This window comes from Lepus europaeus, chromosome 12, assembly GCF_033115175.1.
Source record: "Lepus europaeus isolate LE1 chromosome 12, mLepTim1.pri, whole genome shotgun sequence".
NCBI classification, from domain to species: domain Eukaryota; kingdom Metazoa; phylum Chordata; class Mammalia; order Lagomorpha; family Leporidae; genus Lepus; species Lepus europaeus.
Window position 1 is genome coordinate 3,847,274 of NC_084838.1, and position 21,176 is coordinate 3,868,449.

The following is a 21,176-nucleotide window of genomic DNA, read 5'->3' on the forward strand; positions in this document are numbered from 1 at the left end:
GCCGCTCGGGCAGCGTCCGGCTGGCCGCGCCCGCCCGCCCCGGCTCCCCGAATGACCAGAGGACACGCGACCTGAGAAAGCACGTTTAGCTTTATTTTTTTTAAATTTAAATAAGGAGAATTCTTTCATATGGAAAGAGCTAGTACAATCACGGATCTGAAAGGAGAACAGGGACCGACCGGAGGGAAAGGGCGGGGAGAGTGCCAGCGCCCGGCGTCCTCGGGCCCAGCGCCGCCCAAGGCCGCACAGTGCGCCGCGAGCCACCACCTGGTCTACAGACAGGGGCAAGGCCGACAGACAGAAGGAACGAAGCCAAACACAGCCCTCTGCAGAACAAAGCCGCCCCGCACAAGGCGCGAGCAGGGTCCCCCTTGGACCGGTCACCCGGGCGGCCGCAGCCCTGCTTCCTCCCCCGCAGGCCCCCCAGGCCAGGCCTGCTCTGCGGGGGAGAGGCGGCCGCTCACCGCCCCGCAGCCCCCGTCCCCACCGACACCAGCACCCCGAGGCCCTTCTAGAAGTGACTGGGGTGGCCACAGCTTCGGAGCTGGGCTTTTTCTCACTGTGTCATAAAAGTCATCCTGTCTCCCCCTGGAAGGATCCTAGACCCAGACCCCAAGTCTGGAAACAGTGAAGAGAAGAGGGAAGGGGTGAGGAGCAGCAGGCCACACGCAGAGGGGTCTTCCAGGGTCGCTGGTTGCCAAGCTGCAGGCCAGGGCCTCACCTGTTCCCACCGAGGCCCGCGTGCACCTGCGCTCCAGCAGGGGATTGAAATCAAAGCGAGACCCTCCGTTCCATCACCCATCACCGGGAGCTCAGCCCTCCAACCCCACGGAAGGGGCTATTGCACCTTCAGACGTCTCCACACTGAGAACTGCGTTCAATCTGGCCGTGGGGAGGGAGGGGGCCGGCGGGAGGCCAGAGGCCTGCCCTCTGCTCCCACCGTCTCTCAAGAACCTCCCAGCCGGGGAGCCCACAGCTCGGCTCACGCCCGGACTCTACATGTGATCTCCCGGCCTCTCCGGCAGAGTGACTCGGACGGTAGAGATAAACAGAGCAGTGACACGTGGACTTTTCTTGACCTACACCTACGACATCAATACATATAAATAAATTCTAGTGTTCTGTTTTTATTCGGGTGCTCGGGGAGGAAGAACACAGGGCGGAGAAAGGGCTGGAGTTGGCGACCTCTTTATTTTTTTCTCCAACAGGAAGTGCTGTCTTTCCAGCGGCCAGTTCACCCGAGGGCACGTCTCCGAACCGCGTCCAGGACTGTTCTGGGTTTCTTCCTTTGACAGGCCTCGGCGCCGGCCTCAGGGCCGAGTGGGTCTGGCCGTGTTCTAACGGGCACAGGCAGAGGTGAACGCGCGTGGCTGCCGCTGACCCAGGCTCACCCAGGGATGGCTTGGCAATGAGGTGCGGAGGGGGCGGGGCAGACGACGCACCACAGGGACAGCGACCAGACACCTGCAGAAGGGGAGCCCTTGCAGAGGCAGAATGAGGGACAAGCGAGGGAAGTCTGAGGGTGGGGCCGAGGGGAGCTGCTGCAGGCCACAGGAGACAACAGCCCATCGGGCCCTGTCCTGCCCACACGGCCCCCGCTGGCTCGCCGGACCCGTGCATGACAGGGCTGCCGCTCCACTTGCTGGAATCAGTGAGGAGCCATGGGAAGCCACGTGAGCAGTTGCAGATTCTACAAAAACCTTCGAGCCCAGAGCCCGACTGCTGTCACACACTTCAGAACTGCTGGTGGCCAGAGGTGGGAGTTCAGAGACCCGAAAGCGCAGCGTCCCCTTCACTGTCCTTGCAAGGGCAGAATCTGGGGTGACTGCCGCTGCTCAGGGGAGCCACGGCCAGGAGCACAGACTGCAGCGGCTCCCACACTTCGGGAGAGCTGGCTCTGCAGCCAGAGGACGCCGTCCCTTCTCGGAGGCGGCCGGGATGCTTTGGAAGTGTGGTGGGCCCTGCCCAGCTACGTGCCAATGGAGGAGGAGTGGGACGGACAGACACTTGAGCTTAGCTTAGGCCTGCTGCCTGCCCTACAGACGTGGCCCCACAGGTGTTCACAGGGGCTCATCACCATGTGGCAGTAGTGACGGGCTCCGTGAGGGCTGCAGGTTCAGGGACCCAGAGGAGCAGAGGCTCGGGGGAAGGAGGCAAGTGTGACAGCACAGGAGCCGGAGGCAGAGCGCACGCCCTGGCCAGCCTGGGACCCGGCCGCGACTCTGGCTCCACGATTCATCTCCGGTGCCCACCATCAGGCGGCAGCCTATCTGCTGGCTTCCTGGAGGAGCCGAGGACAAGTTCTGTGTCAGTCTGATCATGCTGAAACATCCGTCTCAGGTCAGGGGCCGGAGCCTGCTCACCTCACCAGGGGCTCCCATTCCTGTCCTACCCGGCAGAGGGGCAGGGCTGCGGGACAGAGTGCAGGGAAACCACTGAGACAGGGGAGGGGAGGGGAGGGTGGCGAGGAGCGTAGAAAAGTTCAGCTGTACAGGCGGAGCTGGCGTGGTCTTCCTTTCCTCTCCTCTGTAAAAACCGTCACTGCTTGTAAAAGCCTCCAACTGAAGTGACCCTGCGGCCTGGGCGCGGAGCAGGACAGAGGGGTGGGCGGGCGGGCGGCACTGCACGGAAGGCGACTCACTCCACGGTCACGCGGGTAGGAGGACATGGGAATGAGGGAGTTGTTTGCTTTTTTCGTATCAAAGCAAGCAGGTCAATGCCGTTTATCCACGGGTACAAGCTGGTTGACGACGGAGCTTTCCGAGCGGAGGACCAGAGGGTCCAGGGACGCTCCCGAGCGTGGGCTGTCGCCACGGCGGCGGCGCTGTCCTCGGAGGCGAGCGGCCGCTGGGCACCTTCAGGCCTTGCTCTCCTCCACCTTGACAGCCCGAGGCTTGATGGCTCCGGTTCGCTTCACGTGCGCGGCAGCCGAGGGCGCCTCCTGCAGCGTCACAGCTCCCAGGCTGGGCTTTTCATCCACTCGTTTTGCCTTTGGACAGACGGAGGGGGACAAAGAAAGTGACCCTCATGCAGAAATACATCTGAAGACACAGTTCCCCCACTCCCTCCCTGCTCCTGAGTCTCAGAGGAAAGCTACCCTGAGTAGCCGGTCCCTGGCTGAAGGACCACGCCCCGAAGGCACTTAGGACCCTAGCGCAGCTCTGGCTGGGACGCTGTGCTCCCTTCCCACAGGCATCGGGAGGCAGGAAGAGCCGGGCCCTCTACAAGAGTTCAGCGATGCACACTCCAGGCTGGAACGTTTCTGGTCCCACGGCTGACTGGAAGAACCTCCTCAAGTCAGTGCACCCCATGCCCTACAGGCAAGAAAGCCCTTTCAAGTATCTGAGCATGCTCCATGGGTCCCGGGGCCCAGCTGCCTGCTCGGCAGGTTCAGCTCTCCCAGATCTCTGACCAAGACTCATCACACTCCCACTTTGGAAAAACCTTCCCCGAGGACCCTCACTTGACCTCAGGACTTCCAGTCTGGGTCCCACAGTCTGCACAGCAGAGTGTCACAAAGGGACCAGTTGCAGTTCTGACCGTGATGTGTGGCCTGAACTCTGCGAGAAAGCTCTAGAAGCCATTCCGTATGACTCAAGTAGTGAGCCCCAGGGGAACCATGTGCGGAAGAGTGAAAGGAGAGCAATGGCGCCCCCACAGCCAGACTGCTGACAGTTCTTAACACAGAGGCCTGGGGGGCCTGGGGGGCCTGAGCGCCAGGCCCCGGCACCCACTCCTGAGGAGCCATGAGAGGCGCAGCGCTGCAGAAGACCCTGAGGAAACCTCCAGACCACACCACGGGCACGCCTGCTGCCCTGCGAGCCCACCCAGCCACGACACACACAGGACCCAGCACTCATGAGAGCTAGCACGCGCACTCTCCCCGCCAGCGGCCAGAGCCCCCCAGAGGCCTAAGCGCATCTCCCCAGGTGCCGCACAGCCCCGGAATGCCAGGCACGACACCTCTGGCGTCACCTCCTCGGAGGACTAGCACCCTCCCTTCTCTGCAGGACAAGGAAGGATCCAGAAGCCCTGCAGGCTGCCCAGCTCCCGCCCCCGCTCAGCCGCGAGGGCGTGTCGCTCCCTGTACACAGAGGAGCACGCCAAGAGGCGGGCCAGCCCCTCTCCTCGGTGCTCGAGGTGGGCCTAAGGGTCCAGGGCTGGAGGGTCTGGAAAGCCATCTTCTACCTGTTGAACGTAGTGTCCCTGCACAGAGCCCATGTTAACTGCTGATCCACAGGGCTTCCCACTGGGGCTAGCAGAGCTAGGCCTGAAAAAACCAAAGGCAGGGGTTGAGAATACACGACGTGTCACCACAGAAACGGAGTCAAAGCCTGGCAGGAGGAAGGTGGGGCCCTGGCCGGAGCCACTCGCTGGGATGGACAACACCAGACACAGGAGAGCCGAGTGCAGATGGGGAGAGGGCGCTCACCACCGTCCGCCCTGGCGCCCTCGAGACGTGGCTCGAGGAGGCGCATCCAGGAGGGAAGAGGCCCAGGGCCTGGGAAGGCCAGACAGCGGCCGCCTCAGGGTTGGAGGGGCTAGAGCAACGTGATGGGATGCGGCCCCGGCCCTGGACCGCCCTGTGCCCGTGCTCTTCCGGGGGAAGGTGGGAAAACAAAAGTGTGTCCTGTTCCTCGTCAGCATGTTCCACTCAGGGGCGTGAGCGAGCCGCCAGCGTGCTGACCAAGCGTGCGAAGTGCTGAGTGACAGCTCTGGAGGGCTCCCGGCTGCGGGGCTGCCTGGCTGGGGGCACGGCCCCTCCCTGGTGAGCTGTCACAGATGCAGCGTACCCTACAGGGCACAGCTCAGCAGCCGTTTCCAGAACTCTACAAATGCCCCCATCCCCACCTCCTCCCAAACACCATCAAAGCCAGTTCCCAGGGGTCTAAGTGCTGGAAGGGGCGTGGGTCCAGGAAACGCCAGGACACCAACCCCTGCAGACGTGCAGTCCCATACACGGAACGGCGCGCTGCCTGCAGGGCGCCTGCGCACAGCCTCCTCTGCTCTGCTCTCCATGAACAAAACTGCTGCCAGCCCTATGGACGGACGCAGACAACTCTTACGACTTGAGCTTCCCTGTTCTAGACGCTGCCTCTCTGAAGGCGGCCCTGTGGCCAGACGCCGACGGGACCTGCCTGTGACAGCAGGGGAGACGCCACATCTGTCCCTGCTTGTGTGGCTGCCCACCTGTCTTTTTACACAGTTCTGTTATTTTGGCCAAGGTGAACGAGAATGGTGGGAAAACAAAAATGCTAACAGACCAACAAAAGCAAATGATGCCAAGAAAGAAGATGAGGCGGGGACCGAAGTCCTTTTCTCTGGAAATGAAGCTGCGCGCGTGGAGCGATGTGACAGAGAAGGCTCAGGCCCAGATGCAGGGAGCAGCGGGGCAGAGCAGCCAAGGCACCGGGACGCGTGAATGGGCTCAATCCAGGAAGCAGCTGCACGTTGGTGGGGTACCCTCACGGCGTCTCCCAGGGTGCTGCGGATCCCACTGGTTTAAGGGGGTAGGGCGGGGTCACCTAGGCACACTGGCTCTCCTTCCCACACAGCAAAGAAGCCAGCGGAAGCAGAGCCCCCTGCCTACCTCCAAACTCAGCTAAGGGGCCCTGGGCCAGGCCCTGGAGCTGGTGACAGACGGAGGGTGCCAGCGTGCAAGGTGGCAAGGACGGCCCCACAAGCCTGGTGACACCAAGCCCCCTGCCAGGGGTCAGAGCATGGAGAAGCCTGTACTCTCCCCCTTGCCAGGATGTGGCCGTGCTGATCGGGAAGTCCTGTAAGGAGTCAGGTGGTCCTGACATCAACTGAAACATGAGCCGTCCTTTCTCCTGGCTTCCAGGAAACCCCCCAGTGCACCTCATCACTCCCCATGGTCACCTGGGAAACGTGCATGTCCCAGCGCTGAGGCCTCGCAGTAACACAGGGGCCTGCACAGGGAGCAGAGACCACCTTCTCTGGGCCCAGGTCACAGGTACCGCACACACTCAGCCCGGGGCCTATGTTTACCTGTAGGCCTGCGGCGACGGCACGGAGCTTCCTGTGGGAACATTCTGTTTACTGTCGGCAAAGTGGAAACCTTTCAGCTCCATCTGAGAGGACTGGAGAGATCAAGAAGGAAGATGGCGTCACGGTGGCCCCGGGCAGTGGTCAGGGCCCAGCCCCTCCCCTCCAGGACCTAATGAAGCAGCAGGGCTGGAGCATCACCTACAGCACAGGGCACTGGGAGCTGGCGTGGAATGTAGACTCTTGGAGTATTCCACCAGCATCTCCAGGACCTGCCTGTCTTGACGGCCTCACACATGCCCAAGCCCCCTCTCCTGCCCAGCAGGTGGAGGGGGTCATCTTTACCTCTCTGCTGGTGTTCAGGACCGGCGGCTGGGACCCAGGTGGAGGAATCCTCCGGGGAGCCCCAACAGAGAGGCTCTGCCCGGGCGGCAGCTGGATGGACTGTGGCAGGATCAGCGGCTGCTGCCCGGAGCCATACCGTGGTAGCGGCATGGTCAGCTGCTGGACAACAGGACAGTCAGGAGGAGGACACATGTGGGAGGGAGCCTCAAACATGCATCCAAGAGAGCCACACGTTCCATCTCAAAAGAATGACAGGCAGCACAGAGTGGCAGGGGCGGCTGTACTTCCTGGAGCACAGTGAGCGGAGAACAAAGGGAAGACCAAGCCGCTCGCTGCACAGGAGCTGATGCACAAGCCAAGGACACTACTGGATCCGACAGATGTCAGCGTGACATGTGCTGAACACAGCCGTGGGCAAGGGGAGGACACAGCAGGGACATCAGAAAGCCTTAAGTCTCACGTGGACTTCCAGTATCTCTGCCTTAAGAGGCAATGGCCAGGGCCAGCACTGGGGCATAGTGGATAAAGCCACCGCCTGCAGTGCCGGCATCCCATTGGGCGCCTGTTCGAGCCCTGGCTGCTCCACTTCCCACCCAGCTCTCTGCTATGGCCTGGGAAAGCAGTGGAAGGTGGCCCAAGTCCTTGGGCCCCTGCATCCATGTGGAGACCCAGAAGAAGCTCCTGGCTCCTGGCTTTGGATGGGCCGAGCTTCAGCCATTGCAGCCATTTGAGGAGTGAACCAGTAGATGGAAGACCGCTCTCTGTCTCTCTTTTTCTCTGCCTCTCCTGCCTCTCTGTAACTCTGCCTTTCCAATAAATAAATAAGTCTTTAAAAAAAACAAAAACACACAAAGAGTGCTGCAGCCAAGCCGAGCCCGCAGAACGGAAGCCACAGGAGGCCTGCTGCTTACACCTCCGAGCGGCAAGAAAGCGCGGAAGGCTTCCTCCTGAGCCTCAGGACGGCGCCAGAACAGGTGAGCACTTCTCCAGTTCACAACAAGACGGGAGGGGCGGGGGCCCCTTTCCATCTCTCTTCATCTCCCTGCTGCCGAGTCTGCCGTGGAGGGTCAGAGGAGCTACTGGAATCCCATCCCGAGACTGTGGCACCAGACTCAAGAAAACGCCATGCTCCTCCGTGCAGGCCCAGGGCGAGAGAGAGGACAGGCCGCCATCTCACAGGGCTGACGCGGGGTCTCGAAAGGCCCACCCTGGCTGCTGTACTGCACAGAGGGACAAGGAGACCAGGAGGGGCAGAACACTATGACAGGGATGGGGAGATTACAAGTGCCTGGATGTATGGTTGTTTTTAAAGGTGGAGCTGACAGGACCTGGAAGACCGGGGAGGAGCGCCCTGGATCAGACAACCAGAGCACAGCAGGAAGGAAGTCTTTCGGCCACAGTCTCAGGTGCCGGGAGACACGAAGGCAGAGATACTGAAGTCCACTGAGACTTACGCCTAAGCAGTAGGACCTGGGCCGAAGACAGGCATCCACAGGGGATTAGCCCGTGAACGGAACCAAGAACCACAGGGTCAGCAAGTGGCCACCACTGACAAGGAAACTCAGGAAGAGGGTCTGCGGGAGGCCAATGGAAGGCCACCAGTACCATCCTGGAAACCGAGTGAGGGATGGGATTCCAGGAGGAGTGAGCCCCGGTCAATCGCTACGGCTGAGCTGCACAAGGGGCGCAGGGTGCAGCCCCACAGCACCCCTCACGAGGACTGCACTGTGCAGCAGCTAACGCTGACCAGAGCAAGGGAGACTTGCAGGAGTGCCAGGCCGTCAGAGGGTTTTGGAGGTGGGTCACTGGAAGGATCTGGAAAACTCAAAGGTGACAACTGCACAGAACCCTTCGACTTCAGATGTGGAAGAGCAGAGCTAGCTGGTAATGACCTCGTCCAGACGGAACTGAGAGGGCAAGGTCCACGCCACACAGACCCAGGGTCAACTACTCGGACATCAAGACCACCGAAAACTAGGTCAGGAATACGTGGAGACTAAGCCACGAGCCAGATAAGAGTGATACTGAACAGCGTCAGCCCTGCCCACAGCCAAGGAAGGAAGACTGCAAATCCAATGCTGGATTTAGTCATGTGGCGCCTGGAGCAAATGGGGGTTAGTCAGACGTGGTCTGCGATGTGGCTTCAAAGCTGAGCTTCAGGCGAAAGCTAGGTGTTAGGAGTGGAGCATGATGGGACTATGCAGAAGGGGCCAAGGGTTAGCAGCCAGAGGAGGCAACTAGGCAGGCAACCCAGCCCCACAAGAGCAGGGGAGGAGAGGACCAAGTCACCAAGGAAGGCGAGCTCGTGTTCTGGTTCCTGACCTGCGGGAGCTGTGAGTCCAGCATCTGTGAGGCGCCCAGGCCGGCAGCCTGGCCGAGCTGGCCCTCGTAGACCAGGGCTTGGTTTCCACTCATGGGCTGATAGGGCGAGCCGGACTGCGGCTTCACCATCTCCAAGGGCTGCATGCCGGGGAACGCCGAGTACGGAGGCTTCAAGGCTGTACCCCCAGACAGGATCATGGTGCTGGGTGGTGACAGGCTGGGGTGCATATACACCTGAGACCTGCAAAAGCCAGACAGACGTCAGAATCAGACGGTAACATGCACAGGTCATAAGATCCCTGGCCCCACCTCCAGAGCCTGTGAATCTGCATTCATAATAAGCTCTTAGACGGTGCTGCTGCTGCAGGAACTTTGGGCTACCTAATCCAGCAAAGCCAAGTTGTAAGAGGCCCAAGACAGACACACTGGAGGAAGAGGCCAAAGGCGGGAGTGGAGAATGACAGAGGGTGGGCCGGAGGCAGGATGACACAGGAAGCTCACATGCACAGGCCCACAAGCCCTAGTAGACGGCACTCTCCCACCTCGCCACAGGGCCCAGGAACACAAGGAGTGAAGCCCTGGCTGCCCGTTCCTGGTCCCCACAGGAGCTCACCTGAAGGGCTGTAAGGAGCTGAAGATCTCCTGGGACTGGGACACGGGGAGCCCACCCCTCAGTCCGAGCTGAGCCTGGGCCTGCAGAGACGTGTGGAGGGAGATGGGGATCTGCTGGGCAGCGGCAGCCTGCAAGCAGGAGTCGGGCAGGTCACGAGGTGTCCCCAGGCAGCTGGACCTCCCACCTCCCGGCCGCCTCCAGGGGGCAGCACCAAATACAGGTTCCAATACATCCTTCCTGGGGCTTCCCTTACTCTTGGGATAAAGCGACAGCAGAACACTGCCAGCAACCCCAAACCATAGATATTCCCAGCCTGGAATTCTGTACAGCAGCAAGCATGAGCCCTCGCCACACAGGTCAACACAGGTGACCCTCAAACACAGGAAACAGGCAGAGTGATTCAGCTTGTGAGGGCCCGAGTCACAAAACTGAGACCCAGCTGAGAATATGCTGTAAAAAGACGTCAGGACAGGTCACACCCTCTGCCCTGGCCTTGACTCTGCACCTGGAGCAGACTCTGTCTGCTATGGGGCATGCCAGGGTGGCAGAACACGTGGGAGGGAGAAGACCTGCTCACTTCTCAAGCTATCTCTTGCTAATGCATCCAAGCCCGTGCCTTTCTTTCTTTATCGGATCACCAAAGAAAACGGTCTCAGCTAATTTTGCAGCTAGGATCCAGGAGGGAAACTGGGAAAGGTGAGGCATGTGGGCTGGAGCATTTCCTCAGTGCCTCTTATTTACACAGTCAACACACGGTTTCTGGCTGCCATGAGAGGACAGGAGCCAGGTGAGTGAGAAGCCATTGCACCTGTCAGCCCTGCCCCTCCCCCAGCTGCCGAGCTTGCAGCCTCACCTGCTGGTAACTCTGCTGCTGTGGCATTGTCTGAGGAACCAGCCGGGGCTGACTTGCAAACACGTGGCCATCCAGGTACAGTGGCGGAAGGTGGCTGCCTGGAAACAGAAGGGGGGAGTGGGAGCAGATCACATCTCGTGTTCCTGGGTGTCCCATCCACTCTTCCCAAGACGGAGCGTGCGAGTGTTCCTGTGCACAGGCTGCTGGCTTCTGCAGCACACGCGCCTCAGGCAGCCTGGGGGGCCACAGCATCAGGCCCAAGAGCAGGGTGTGGGCCCCGGCCTGCCAGTGCCACCTGCCCCAGCCTGTCAGGAGGGGTACTTGATGTAACTGAGGACTGCCGTGGTCTCTCAGTCACTGTCCTCTTCATCTCCCTGCTATTGAGTCCACAGTGGAGGGTCAGAAGGATCTATTGGAAGCACATCATTGAGACTTCGGCAGCTGGGCCCTCAAACTCCCCACATTCGCCCTTGGGCACCAACCCAGGAAGGACAGAAGCAGCTCGCCCTGAGCTAACAACCAGAACTTTCCAGGGAAGCCTTCCACGGAGCTTCACCATCACCATCACCATCACCCTCAGTTTACTTTCCGGAGGAAGAAGCCGAGCTGCTTCCTGGCATGGAGGTGTGCCTTGCCTGGGCCACTCAGGGGGAGAGAAGGGAGTGTGTGGAGGCTGTGACCATGACCCCTACTTCTATACACTCAGGTCAAGGCAGAGGTAGGGCTCAGGGACTGCGCATCCAAGGTTTTTCTGGATAATGGATGGAGAAGGCTCCTGCGGCTGGGAGGGGATCGGGGGACAACAGATACCTGGTATAGAAGCAGAAGGCGCAACAGAGGCCACAGGCATGGGTGGCATGGACACGCCACCGAAGGAGCTGTAGCTGACCCCACTGGAGGCACCCACAGAGGATGGAGGCTGGATGCCCGAGCCAGCACCCCCTGGAGAGCTCTGCTCCGGCAAACTGGGGGAGTTCTCCCAGGCCTTGCGCGCAGACTCCATCTTCGGAAGGAAGGGGGGAGACGACAATCACTCCCGGGGCCGGCATGCCAGCGACAGCGGGAAGGGGGCTCCCTCCTCCAGTCTCCACCCGGCACAGGCCCGCGGCCAGCTCAGGGCTGGTACCTTCAGAGTGAGGTCGGCGCTGGGGAAGGACATCGGGGAGAGGCCGATGGCCCTCGGGAGGTGCTGCTCCCGCCGCAGGATGGGGATGCTCTGTGTGAGCCCTGCCTGGAGGGGGAAAGAAGCCGTGGGACACACCCGGAGCGGAGGAAGGCGCGGCTGGTCCAAACACGTCCTGCTTCAGCCACGCGCACCCAACACCCACAAGCTGGAGCCCGTGTCCTGCAGACAGTGGCTTTTGTCCTTTTCTGGGCCAGAGCCAGCATGGTGCCCACCCAGCCCCATGCCCTCCAGACAGGGGCAGTCGTGTCCCAGCAACTGGCTCCAAGCACAGCGGCCACCGCACAGGCCTGCAGATACCCTGGGGTACAGAGAGGGAACGCTGTGGCTGTCACTCAGGCCCCCGGAAACAGAAAAAGGCCTCTGATGACAGAGACTAAAAAGGAAACAGGTCATTTTCCTGCAGGTCTCTGTCGGGGTGTACTACAGTGATTCTGAGCCACACAGTCCACACCCACGTGACCACAGCACCTTTTCTGTCCCACATCTAGATACTCTGTAGCAGCATCACTTCCTGAAATCCTCTGGGAGCTGCTGCCCTGAGACCCTCACTCACCCGCAGGTCGACTGAGCACCAAGCAGTGAGGACAGAGCAGTGAATGTCACCATGACAGCCGAGCTGGGGCCACAAGAGCTGTACCTCTCTGCTCCTGAGTGCACGGTGGAGCTGCAGACTGCGAGGACCCTCGAGGAGGAAAGAGGCCTCCCGAGGGGGCGTCATCTACGCTTGCTGGACACGACAAAGACCTGTTTCATCAGTCACGACCTGAACTGGTGCAACGGGAGACTGTGGGGTCCAAGAAAGCCCTACAGGCCAGACCTCAGGACCGACACCATCCCCACTGGGGGATCCCAAGACCTGGCTGAGGAACATGGGAGGACATGTAGCAGGCTAGCGACGGAATCCCAACTCCTGACTGTCTCGTTTTTACCCAGGGACCGCCAGCAGGACAAGCAGAGTGGAAGAGGAAGCACAGACTTACGTTACTGGCCAAGGCATCCTGAAGCTTGACAACTGGATTCCCTGCAGGACCAGAGGCAGAACCAGGTGGCAGGCTGAAATCGGAGTCCTGGAAGAGAGGCACAGAGCCACTGACACCCTCGTGGCTCACTCTCACCCAGCACACATCACTGTGACCCCACGGTCGCAACGACTCAAAAACCCACTGAGCAGCATTCACCCGAAATAGCCACAGGACGACCGCACCTGAGAAAGGAGCCACCTGACCTCCCTTCCCGGCCCACAGTGGCCTGTGAGCCTGACTGGCTCTCCAGCGGCACCTGCCCCATCGCTGACTGCAGGCCAACGCGCTCGCCCCTCATCAGCTCAGTCCCCATCTTCCTGCTCTTTCTCGGAGACAACCCTGACAAAAGCCCTGCCTTTCCAAGCATCAGATGAAAGAGAAACAAATCAAAGCCTCACTTTTGGATTGACTCCAAATTCAATGGGCGGCACAGGCAGCACGGAGTCCACGTGAATCTCTACCCCATTAACAGGCGGGACGACGGCCCCTTGCAGCCGCTCGGCCCCCTCCGAGCCCTTTCTGTTTTTCAGAGAACGCTCATTGCCGATGGGTCCTGGTCTGTGCTCCTTGCTCTGTCCTGAGCCTTGTTCTGAATCCTTGATGGAAAAGCAGAGGCTGAGACACACGCACTGCAAGAGCCCCAACCTGGAATCAGGGCAGACAAGACGATGGCCCCTTCCGCCCAGGCCCTGGCCACCGTGCAGGAAACTTCCAGGTTACCTTTTGCTCAGACTGCTTCTGAGCCTGCTCCTTGTGGCTGTCGGCCTTGGGTTCCGCCAGGCCGGGCCCGTTCATCTCCTCTGGTTTCAGAGTCCCATACGGGGAGCTGCGCTGTGAGGAGGTCGCAGATGACTCCCGAGACTCGGCACTCAAGTCAACGCCACTATCTCCCTGGCTGCTCTTAAAACCCTGCTGTGCAGAGCACAAAATGGGTTAGAGCCCTGAGCCCCGAACTCCCTGACACGCTCCTCCAGAAAGCAAGACTGCGCGTAAGACATCCATCACCCCCCAACCACCTGCCCTGCTCTGGGTCCCTGCTACCAACAGTGCCTGACAACACACGTATGGCTGGACGCACCAACCCTGCTCAAGCTCCTAACACGAGACGGTCATGAGCCCTAGACCGAGACTGCCAAACTCCTTCCACTCGTGACCCAAGCCAGACTGAGTGACCACCAAGATCAAGCTCAGAAGAGGCCCTCAATCCCACTCCCTACCCGGGGTGTGTTTCTCCCTTGTTCTTCCTTCTCCTTCTCCCTCTCACATAGGCACTTCACGTTAGACTTGAAATCAAGGTTGAAGACAGCCAACAGGCCAGGGCTTGGCCATGGCCTCTGGCCCAGGCTCAGTGGGCTGAGAAGGCGGCGCGTGCACAGGGAGCACACTCACCTCGGCAGCGCCAGGCTCGCTGCTGCTGAACGCGGTGACGGCCTTCCTCCAGGAGTCACTGGCTGCAGCCTGCACGGGGAGCGCTGCCAAGGGAAGACGCCAGTCATAAACACGGCGCAGCACGGCCCCCACGCCACCCTGCCCTGCCCTCGGCAGGTGACACGCATGACACATGGCATCCACAGAGGCAGGGCTGACAGCGTTACCGAATTCCCCAACACACAGATTCCACTCGCTGTGCCTAAGTGTCTCATCACTTAGATATCAGTCAGCACAGTAGCAGTTTGGCATTCACATCGCCCAATTCTCTATCACTCCTTCTGCTGTCTGATGCTTCTGTCACTTAAATCGGGGGCGGGGGGCGGGGGCGTTTTTTCTGCTACAGGCCATCTGGATATTCATAGCGTGATTTATGGGTCATACAAAATTATCAACTTAAAAACTGGCCTGCTATAGATTTATTTATTTATATGGCCCATGGGCCGGACATTCCCCACCTTTGACTTAAAATCAACTATTCTTTTTTTTTAAAAAGATTTAATTATTTATTTGAAAGAGTTACACAGAGAGAGAGAAACAGACAGAGAGAGAGAGAGGTCTTCCATCTGCTGGCTCACTCCCCGACTGGCCGCAACGGTCAGAGTTGAGCTGATCTGAAGCCAGGAACCAGAAGCTTCCTCCGGGTCTCCCACGTGGGTGCAGGGGCCCAAGGACTTGGGCCATCCTCCACTGCCTTCCCGGTCCACAGCAAAGAGCTGGATGGGAAGTGGAGCAGCCAGGCCTCGAACAGGCACCCATGTGGGATACCAGCACTGCAGGCGGTGGCCCCAACTGCTATGCCATAGCAGACGGCCCCAAAATCAAGCATTTCCAAAAGCTGCGTGCTTTTTGAAGACCCAGGTATGTACTGCTTAGATCTTCAGCTTACTGGCCCCTCTCTGACAAAATCCATGGTCTCGAGCCCAGAGAAAAGCATCTGCACACAAAACCCCATGGGCTATTTTGAAAACACCCAGAGCAGGCCAGGAGCGGCTCAGCAGTCTCACACATGCCCCCCAGCCAACCCAGCAGGCGGGAACTCAGGGAACCCATCCCACTCAAGACTCCACAACAGGTACTGCTACCAATACTTTATCAATCACTGCAGCACTTCTGTTCAGTGGCAACTGTGCACTGGCTACTGCTTTTTGAATGTGCTAGAACTGCGGTTTTCACCAGGAATGTGTAGACAGCCTCTATCGTGACAGTAAGAATCCAGGCCCAGAACCCAGTGGCTTTGGTATTTGTCACATGGGCCAAGGGTGCAGTCATGTGACACTTGGCTGTTCTGCATAAAATGAGCCACAAATAAATGATCTTTCCAAATTCCTGGGGAGGTGTCAAATGTCTTCCGTTCATCTTCTTACCCTCAGGGCTCACAGTGCAGGGCCCTGCGCAAAACGGGCATTCAAGAAGAGCCAGCTCTGTTACCAGGACCTTGTATTTTATAACAAGTTACCAGAAAGCCAGCTTTGGATAGGAAAACATTTTGAAAAGCAGAGTTTCTGAGAGAAGGGGAGACAGCTCTTCCATCTGCTGGTTCACTCCCCAAACGGTGGTAAAGGTCAGGGCTGGGCCAGGGCGAAGCCAGGAGTCTAGAACTACCTCGGGGTCTCCCACTTGGATGCAGGGGCCCAAGCACTTGGGCCATTCTCCACTGTTTTCCCAGGCCACAGCAGGGAGCTGGGTTGGTAGTGGAGCAGCTAGGACTCAAACCAGTGCCCACATGGGATGCCAATGTTGTCGGTAGAGGCTTAGCTGGCTGCCACCCGGGACCCTGAAGATTTTTTTTTTAATGTAAGGGTCCCTTACTCTGGTCTCAGGCTTGCACTTCCAAATAATGTTTTGGGAGGCTGTCGTACAGCCTGTCCTTGGTCTCCCTCCCAGCCATTCTTGCTGTTCCATGAGAAAGGAGAAAGGATGACAGAGGGGGCAAAGAAAGTGCGTCCAGCTCCCTGAGACATTCCAGCTGTGGGCTCATCCTTTTCCAGGGCACTGCACACACACTGGATGCTCTGCTCCTCCACCAAACTTTAGGGAAGTAAAATTTCACATCTGTTTGGAGCTGGAGCAGCAAATAGTGCTAGAAGCATTCAACACTCGAGCTCCACCAGGGAATCCAGGCCTCAGGAAATGCTGTCTCCAGTCAAAGCACAAAAGCAGGTGGTGTTTGTGCAATAGCAGGTTTCGTTCGCCTGCAATGCCAGCATACCCCACGGGTGCCAGTTAGCAGTCCCGGCTGCTCCTCTTCCAATCCAGCTCCCTGCTAATGTACCTGGGAAAGCAGCCGAAGATGGTTCAAGTGGTGGGGCTCCTGCCATCCATGTGGAAGCCCAAGATGGAGTTCTGGATCGCTGGTCCCTGCCATTGTAGTCATTTGGGGAATGAACCAGTGGACGAACACCTGTCCCTCCCCCTCTGCCAATCACTCTGCCTTTCAAATCAATAAAACCAACCAACCAACCCAGCCATTCCTAAGGAAAGGCCCTGGTCAGCTGAGTCCCACCCTGGCTCTCACCTTGGCTGCTGCTCTCCCAGATCTCGGTGCCCAGGCTGCTGCCAGGCATGGTCACATCACCTTGCTCGAGGCACAAGTTGTTTTGCTTTTTAGCAAATCGAGGAGGAATGCGGGAGGAAAGGCCTCGACCTTTGACAGGCACCTGAGGGGAAGAAAAGGCGCTGCAGCCCGCCTGAGCTCGGAGCAAAGCTCAGTCCTCCCAGCACCCACATCGCAGCCCGGCACGCCTGATGTGTCGGGGCACAACCACGGGGGCGACTGCCAGCGCACAGGCTGCTGACCTGCGTGCCACAGGAGCCAAGGACACTGACTGGGTCTGAATGCCCCCCTCCAGCCGCCACTACCTACACAAGTCACCCTGCCCGAACCCCGGCCAGCTCCCCCCGCCACAGAAGAGATTGACAGCAGATGCTGGGAGGTGATACAGGCTTCACAAACGCTCTTTCTCCCTCTCCGCCTCAGGCTTTCCCCAGAACCCTCCATCCCTCAGCCCCCGTCGCCTTGCACCGCCTCACCTGCACGGCTTGCTCCTTCTTCCTCCTCTCTTCCTCCAGCAGGCGGCGCTGTTTCTTGGTCAGGACTTCAATGAAGCCTTCACCCACCACAGAGCCGACCTCACTTTCCTCCCCAGGGCTGGACCCACAATTTTCCATGATGGCAGCTGAACCAAGATGTCACAGGAAGAGAGTCTGCACTCAGCAGAAAGAAGAACTGCCCAACACAGCAGGTGCCCGAGAGCCAAGGACAGGCTCAGTGCAGGGGCAGCCGCTGCACACGCTCTCGGGGCAGAGGTCTGAGCACCAGACCTCTGGTGGTGACGGGGACCCAGCAAGGTGTGAGCAGACACGAGGGTAGGCTATCCGCGGCTGCTCCGCTCACCCCAGAGCCTGCCTGGGGTAGCTCTCAGAAGCTAGTGCTTCCTGAAAGGCCAAACTCAGCAACCCAGGGAGACCGCAGGGCCATCGGCTCTGCTGGGGTTCTTCCCTCCACAAGGATGGGTGGGTGCCACACTCACTTCCATAGCTCAGGTCAAACTGCTTCCGGGCCTCCCCCTGCTCACTGGCCCTCTGGACAGCCAGTGTAGCCTCCTTCTCCGCCTTCTTAGTGGTGGCTTCAGGACTAGCAGAGTTGGCATGGGTGGCCCGTTCCAGGGCGTAGGGCGAGTGGCCGCTCCCACTGTTGCAGCCACTAAGGCCTCCTGGCAAGGCCTCATCTGGGGACCTAAAAAGAAAAAAGAGGATCCTGTGAACTCAGAAACGACCAAAGTCTGGGAAGGAAGGAGAAACTGCATACGCACGGGGCCCACACAGACACAGCAGCCTGACCTCGGTCCAATTCCCTCCCCAGCTCTCATCAGGCAGCATCGGCCGGCCTGTGTGGCCGTGCACCAACACACGCGGCCAGCGGCCACCCATGGCACAGCTGAGCACGGTTCTCCCTGCCGTGGGGACAGCGGCTCTTCCTCCAACCCCTCCCAGGCTTCGGTGCTTCTGTTCTCTCCACGGCAGAAGGGGAAGGGATGTGCTTAGAACAGGCTAACCCTTCTGCTCTCATCCAGGACAGCCGGCCAGCATGGAGCCAGGGCTCCAATGGCTATGTCTTTAGGGGACCACCACCCCAGGTTCTGTGCCCTGAATTCTAAGGAGGGCAGGAACTGTGAGCACCCCTCCTTAGGATGCCCTGAGGGCAGTGAAGGCCTCGGCTCCCCCTTGTCCCCCTTGTCTGAGGCTCCTAGTATACACATCAGTGAGCCCTTCGCCTGATACGGGCAGCCTGTGGACAGTGAGCCAGACCAAGCACAGACCAGTCACCAACTCCAGAGAAGGGACACTCACGGGACCTGAGGCAGCCCAAGCCCCATCGCCCCTACTGGGTGACAGCCGTCTTCCCTGCACCGTGCTGCCGCTCCGCCCTGTCACGCAGCAGCACTGCCAGGGGCCAGCCACCCCCTCCGGCTAGTGCAGGCAGGAGGCCAGCCGTGAGCAGCCGGCACACTGGCTGGCAGCAGCTCAGGCACAGAGGAAGCTGGTGGACTGACCGGTGCTTGCCAGGCTCCACACAAGGCGAGGCCCTACGCAGCAGCAGCAGCCCTCAATGGCCCTGCGACACACATGGAGGCTGAACTCTCGGGACGGCAGCTGCAGAGGATCCCTGGGGGTGGGGGACTCTACTGTCAGTTTTAGTCTTGTCAAGCCACAACAAAAACACACCACAAGAGGCAGACAAGCGATGCAAGAGTGAGTGATGAGACGCTCACACACGACGGCCCGGCAGGTGCCTGACACGCGGCGGGCAAGCATGCATGGGGTCAGTGCTGCTGAGCAACAGGACAACAGAGGGCCCGAGGAGCTCTCGCGTTACCTTTTAGCTTTCACAGGTGTCCCACTCTGCTGGCTCTCGTAGCGGGGGGACGCTTCACCACCACTTGGCCTAGCAGGCTTCTCCCCAAACCCTCCCGGCTCCAGTTTACGGCTCTGTCTGTCCCCCTGGGGCCTCTGGCTGGAGAAGCTGCGCTTGGCCATCTCCTTCTTCTCCCCCAAGCTGGCCCCACACAGGCCTCCATCCCCTAGGGGCGCAGGTCCAGCCCCGTGGCCTTCGCGGCGCTCACGGCGCTCGCTGAAGTCGCTGCTCTCAGAGGCCGTCTCCCACTCCTCGTTGCCGTGATCAGAGGAGTTCTGGTAGGAGAGCTCGGGGGACCTGCGGCCCCCGGCACCACTCTGTTCCCCAGGACAGAGCTTGGATCTGCCCGGCCACTGCCCCGGCAGCAGATGGGGCTCCTCTTCTGGGCCCCACAGGCCCAAGGACTCCCGCTCCTGCCGGAGGCGCCGGAAGCGAGGCGGCTTGTCCTGGCGTGGAGGGCGCCTCCTCCGGAAAGGCCGGATCTCGGCGTTTTCGCAGTCAGCTGCGTGGTCGTCTTGGAAGAAGGACGACCTCTTGTCGTCCAAGCGGCCGTCCTCCAAGGCCCTGCTACCAAACACGTCGGCGTGTTTGTAGGAGTCGGAGACGTAGTCTCTGTCGGAGGCACGCCGGGTGCCACCTGCGTCGGAGCCGTACTCCTGCCAGGAGCAGCCCGCGCTTCGGCTCTGCCAGTGGGCAGGCTCTTTGGAGAGGAAGGTCCTCCGCCCGTAGCCACAATTGCTGAGCCGGGGTGGGAGGGCGCGCCCGAAGGCCCGAGGGCCCCGGCTCTTAGCATCTAGCGCTCCCTGGTCCTCGCAGTAGGTCTTGTTGGAGCGCCAGGAGTCTCTCTTCAAGGCGCTCTCCTCCCGCTCTGGCAGCAGGCCCTCGTTCCCGGCCTCGGAGCCTCTCTGCCGACGCCGCTTGGGCAGCTCTTCGTACTCGGAGCCCTCGCTGTGCGTCTCGCTGGCGATCCTTCGCCGGGGTTTGGCTCGGGGGCACTCTTCTGGCTGAGTGAAGTCCCGCAGGCCGCGGCCCCGGCCGCCTCGCTGGCTGCTGCTGTAGATGCCGCGCGCCCCCAGGACCCCCCCGCCACAAACACTGCCTCCACTTCCGCCAGTGGGCCGACCACGGAAAGTGAACTCTCTGAATCCACGGCCCCGGCTCCGGGCCTGCCCTCTGCCCCCAAAGGCTTGCTCCTCGTCAATGAAGATCCAGTTGTTCCGCTTTGTTGGGGGGACATCGCTGGGCTCACGCGAGGGTCTGGCCTCCCACGCCTTGTCGGGCTTCTCATCATCTTCCAATTTACTGGCCTCGTGGCCAAGACCAGGACGGGGAGAGCTCTTGGCCTCCACAGTGGAGGGGGAGGCGTTGGCCAGGGAGGGGTCGTTCTCCTCCTCCTCCTCCTTCTCCCCCTGGGGAAGCGGCTCCTTGGCCTTGGCCAGTCGGGCGCTGGCCTCCCCCGGGCCCTGCTTGAGCTTCTGCAGCTCCTTCTCCTTCTCCTTCTCCTCCACTTTGAGGGCTTTCAGGACAGGTTTCTTGATGGGGCCCGACCTCCGGGTCCGGCCTGGCTGCTCCTGCTGCTGGCTGCTGGCGCTCCGAGGCTCGGGGGCCCACTCGGGCTCTGAGGATGGCTGCTTGCCGGGGCTCCCTTCCTTCTCCCAGGAGGAGACGTTGCAGGACGACTCCTCCTGGGGGGCCTCCTGCTCAGCAGCACTGGCTGTGTCAGCGGCCTTTGGCTGGTGACCAACGTCCCAACTGCCATACTCGGGCTTTTTCTCAGCAGGGGTAAAGTCGGGCTCCAGTGGGGAGCGCCTGAGGTTTTGGGTGTGGCCCGCAGGAGCACCTGCTTCCTGAACATTGTCTTGGGGTGGAAACACAAGCTCCTGGCCTATTCTTTGAGAGGAGACACAGCTGTCAAAGTCTGCTTGGGCCTTCTTGTCAAAAGCACTCAAGTATTCCTCCGCTCTCTCCTCAAAGAGAGTGCGGGGGGCACTTACGCCCCCTGGCCTTCCGGGTGAGGCAGAGTAAGAGCTTTCATTCCTGAAAAGGAACCAGAAAAACCAGTCAACGTGATTGGAGCTTGGTTCCTGCTTCCATGCTGAACACAGAGCTTAGTTTTAAAAAGAAAAAAAAAAAACTAAAAAACAAAAACCAAAAACCACAAGCACCAACACTTGCTCTATCTTTCAACACGTCTCAGAGCTGCCGGGCCATGGCGGTGGTGACCTTGTAGTCCGTGAGCGTGGAGAAGGCAGCGGCCACCAGGTGGGCTCAGCGTGCCGCCCTGGAGACAGAGGAGCGAGCAGTCCCCTGGTGCAGAGTGCGCTGGAGCCTGGCAGAGTTGGTGAGAGTCGGGCGCTCGGGCCGGCTTCGTTGACTTCCACAGGAACCAGCAAGCCCCGCCTGCCCACATTTCAGCAGCCCCCAGCAGTCTCCGTCCCACCATCAGAAGGAGCCCCCCCACACCAAGCAGCCAAGCAGTGCTC

General features: G+C 60.1%; 1 protein-coding gene and 2 non-coding genes across 12 annotated transcripts in view; all 3 read right to left on the reverse strand.

Annotated features, from left to right (window-relative positions):
* Positions 1-72: 72 nt before the first annotated feature.
* PRRC2B (proline rich coiled-coil 2B) overlaps positions 73-21,176 on the reverse strand; it is an 83,064-nt gene continuing 61,960 nt past the window's right edge. For 3 of the 10 annotated variants that reach the window (XM_062207349.1, XM_062207350.1, XM_062207358.1), the window contains 17 exons: positions 18,655-20,730; positions 17,309-17,514; positions 16,809-16,954; positions 16,294-16,435; positions 13,737-13,819; positions 13,068-13,259; positions 12,746-12,943; positions 12,306-12,392; positions 11,266-11,370; positions 10,950-11,142; positions 10,140-10,237; positions 9,287-9,414; positions 8,674-8,914; positions 6,352-6,510; positions 6,010-6,101; positions 4,189-4,270; positions 73-2,989 (listed from right to left, as the gene is read on the reverse strand). In XM_062207349.1, the coding sequence (XP_062063333.1) occupies positions 2,858-2,989; positions 4,189-4,270; positions 6,010-6,101; positions 6,352-6,510; positions 8,674-8,914; positions 9,287-9,414; positions 10,140-10,237; positions 10,950-11,142; positions 11,266-11,370; positions 12,306-12,392; positions 12,746-12,943; positions 13,068-13,259; positions 13,737-13,819; positions 16,294-16,435; positions 16,809-16,954; positions 17,309-17,514; positions 18,655-20,730 (4,360 nt within the window). In that variant the 3' untranslated portion in view covers positions 73-2,857. The remainder of the gene's footprint in view (positions 2,990-4,188; positions 4,271-6,009; positions 6,102-6,351; positions 6,511-8,673; positions 8,915-9,286; positions 9,415-10,139; positions 10,238-10,949; positions 11,143-11,265; positions 11,371-12,305; positions 12,393-12,745; positions 12,944-13,067; positions 13,260-13,736; positions 13,820-16,293; positions 16,436-16,808; positions 16,955-17,308; positions 17,515-18,654; positions 20,731-21,176) is intronic. The other 7 variants (XM_062207353.1, XM_062207352.1, XM_062207351.1 and 4 more) reach the window with 7 other exon arrangements.
* On the reverse strand, positions 7,379-7,449 carry LOC133772095 (small nucleolar RNA SNORD62). The gene has a single exon (XR_009867722.1). It is a non-coding gene; the product is annotated as a small nucleolar RNA SNORD62 (small nucleolar RNA).
* LOC133772094 (small nucleolar RNA SNORD62) lies at positions 10,486-10,571 on the reverse strand. The gene has a single exon (XR_009867721.1). It is a non-coding gene; the product is annotated as a small nucleolar RNA SNORD62 (small nucleolar RNA).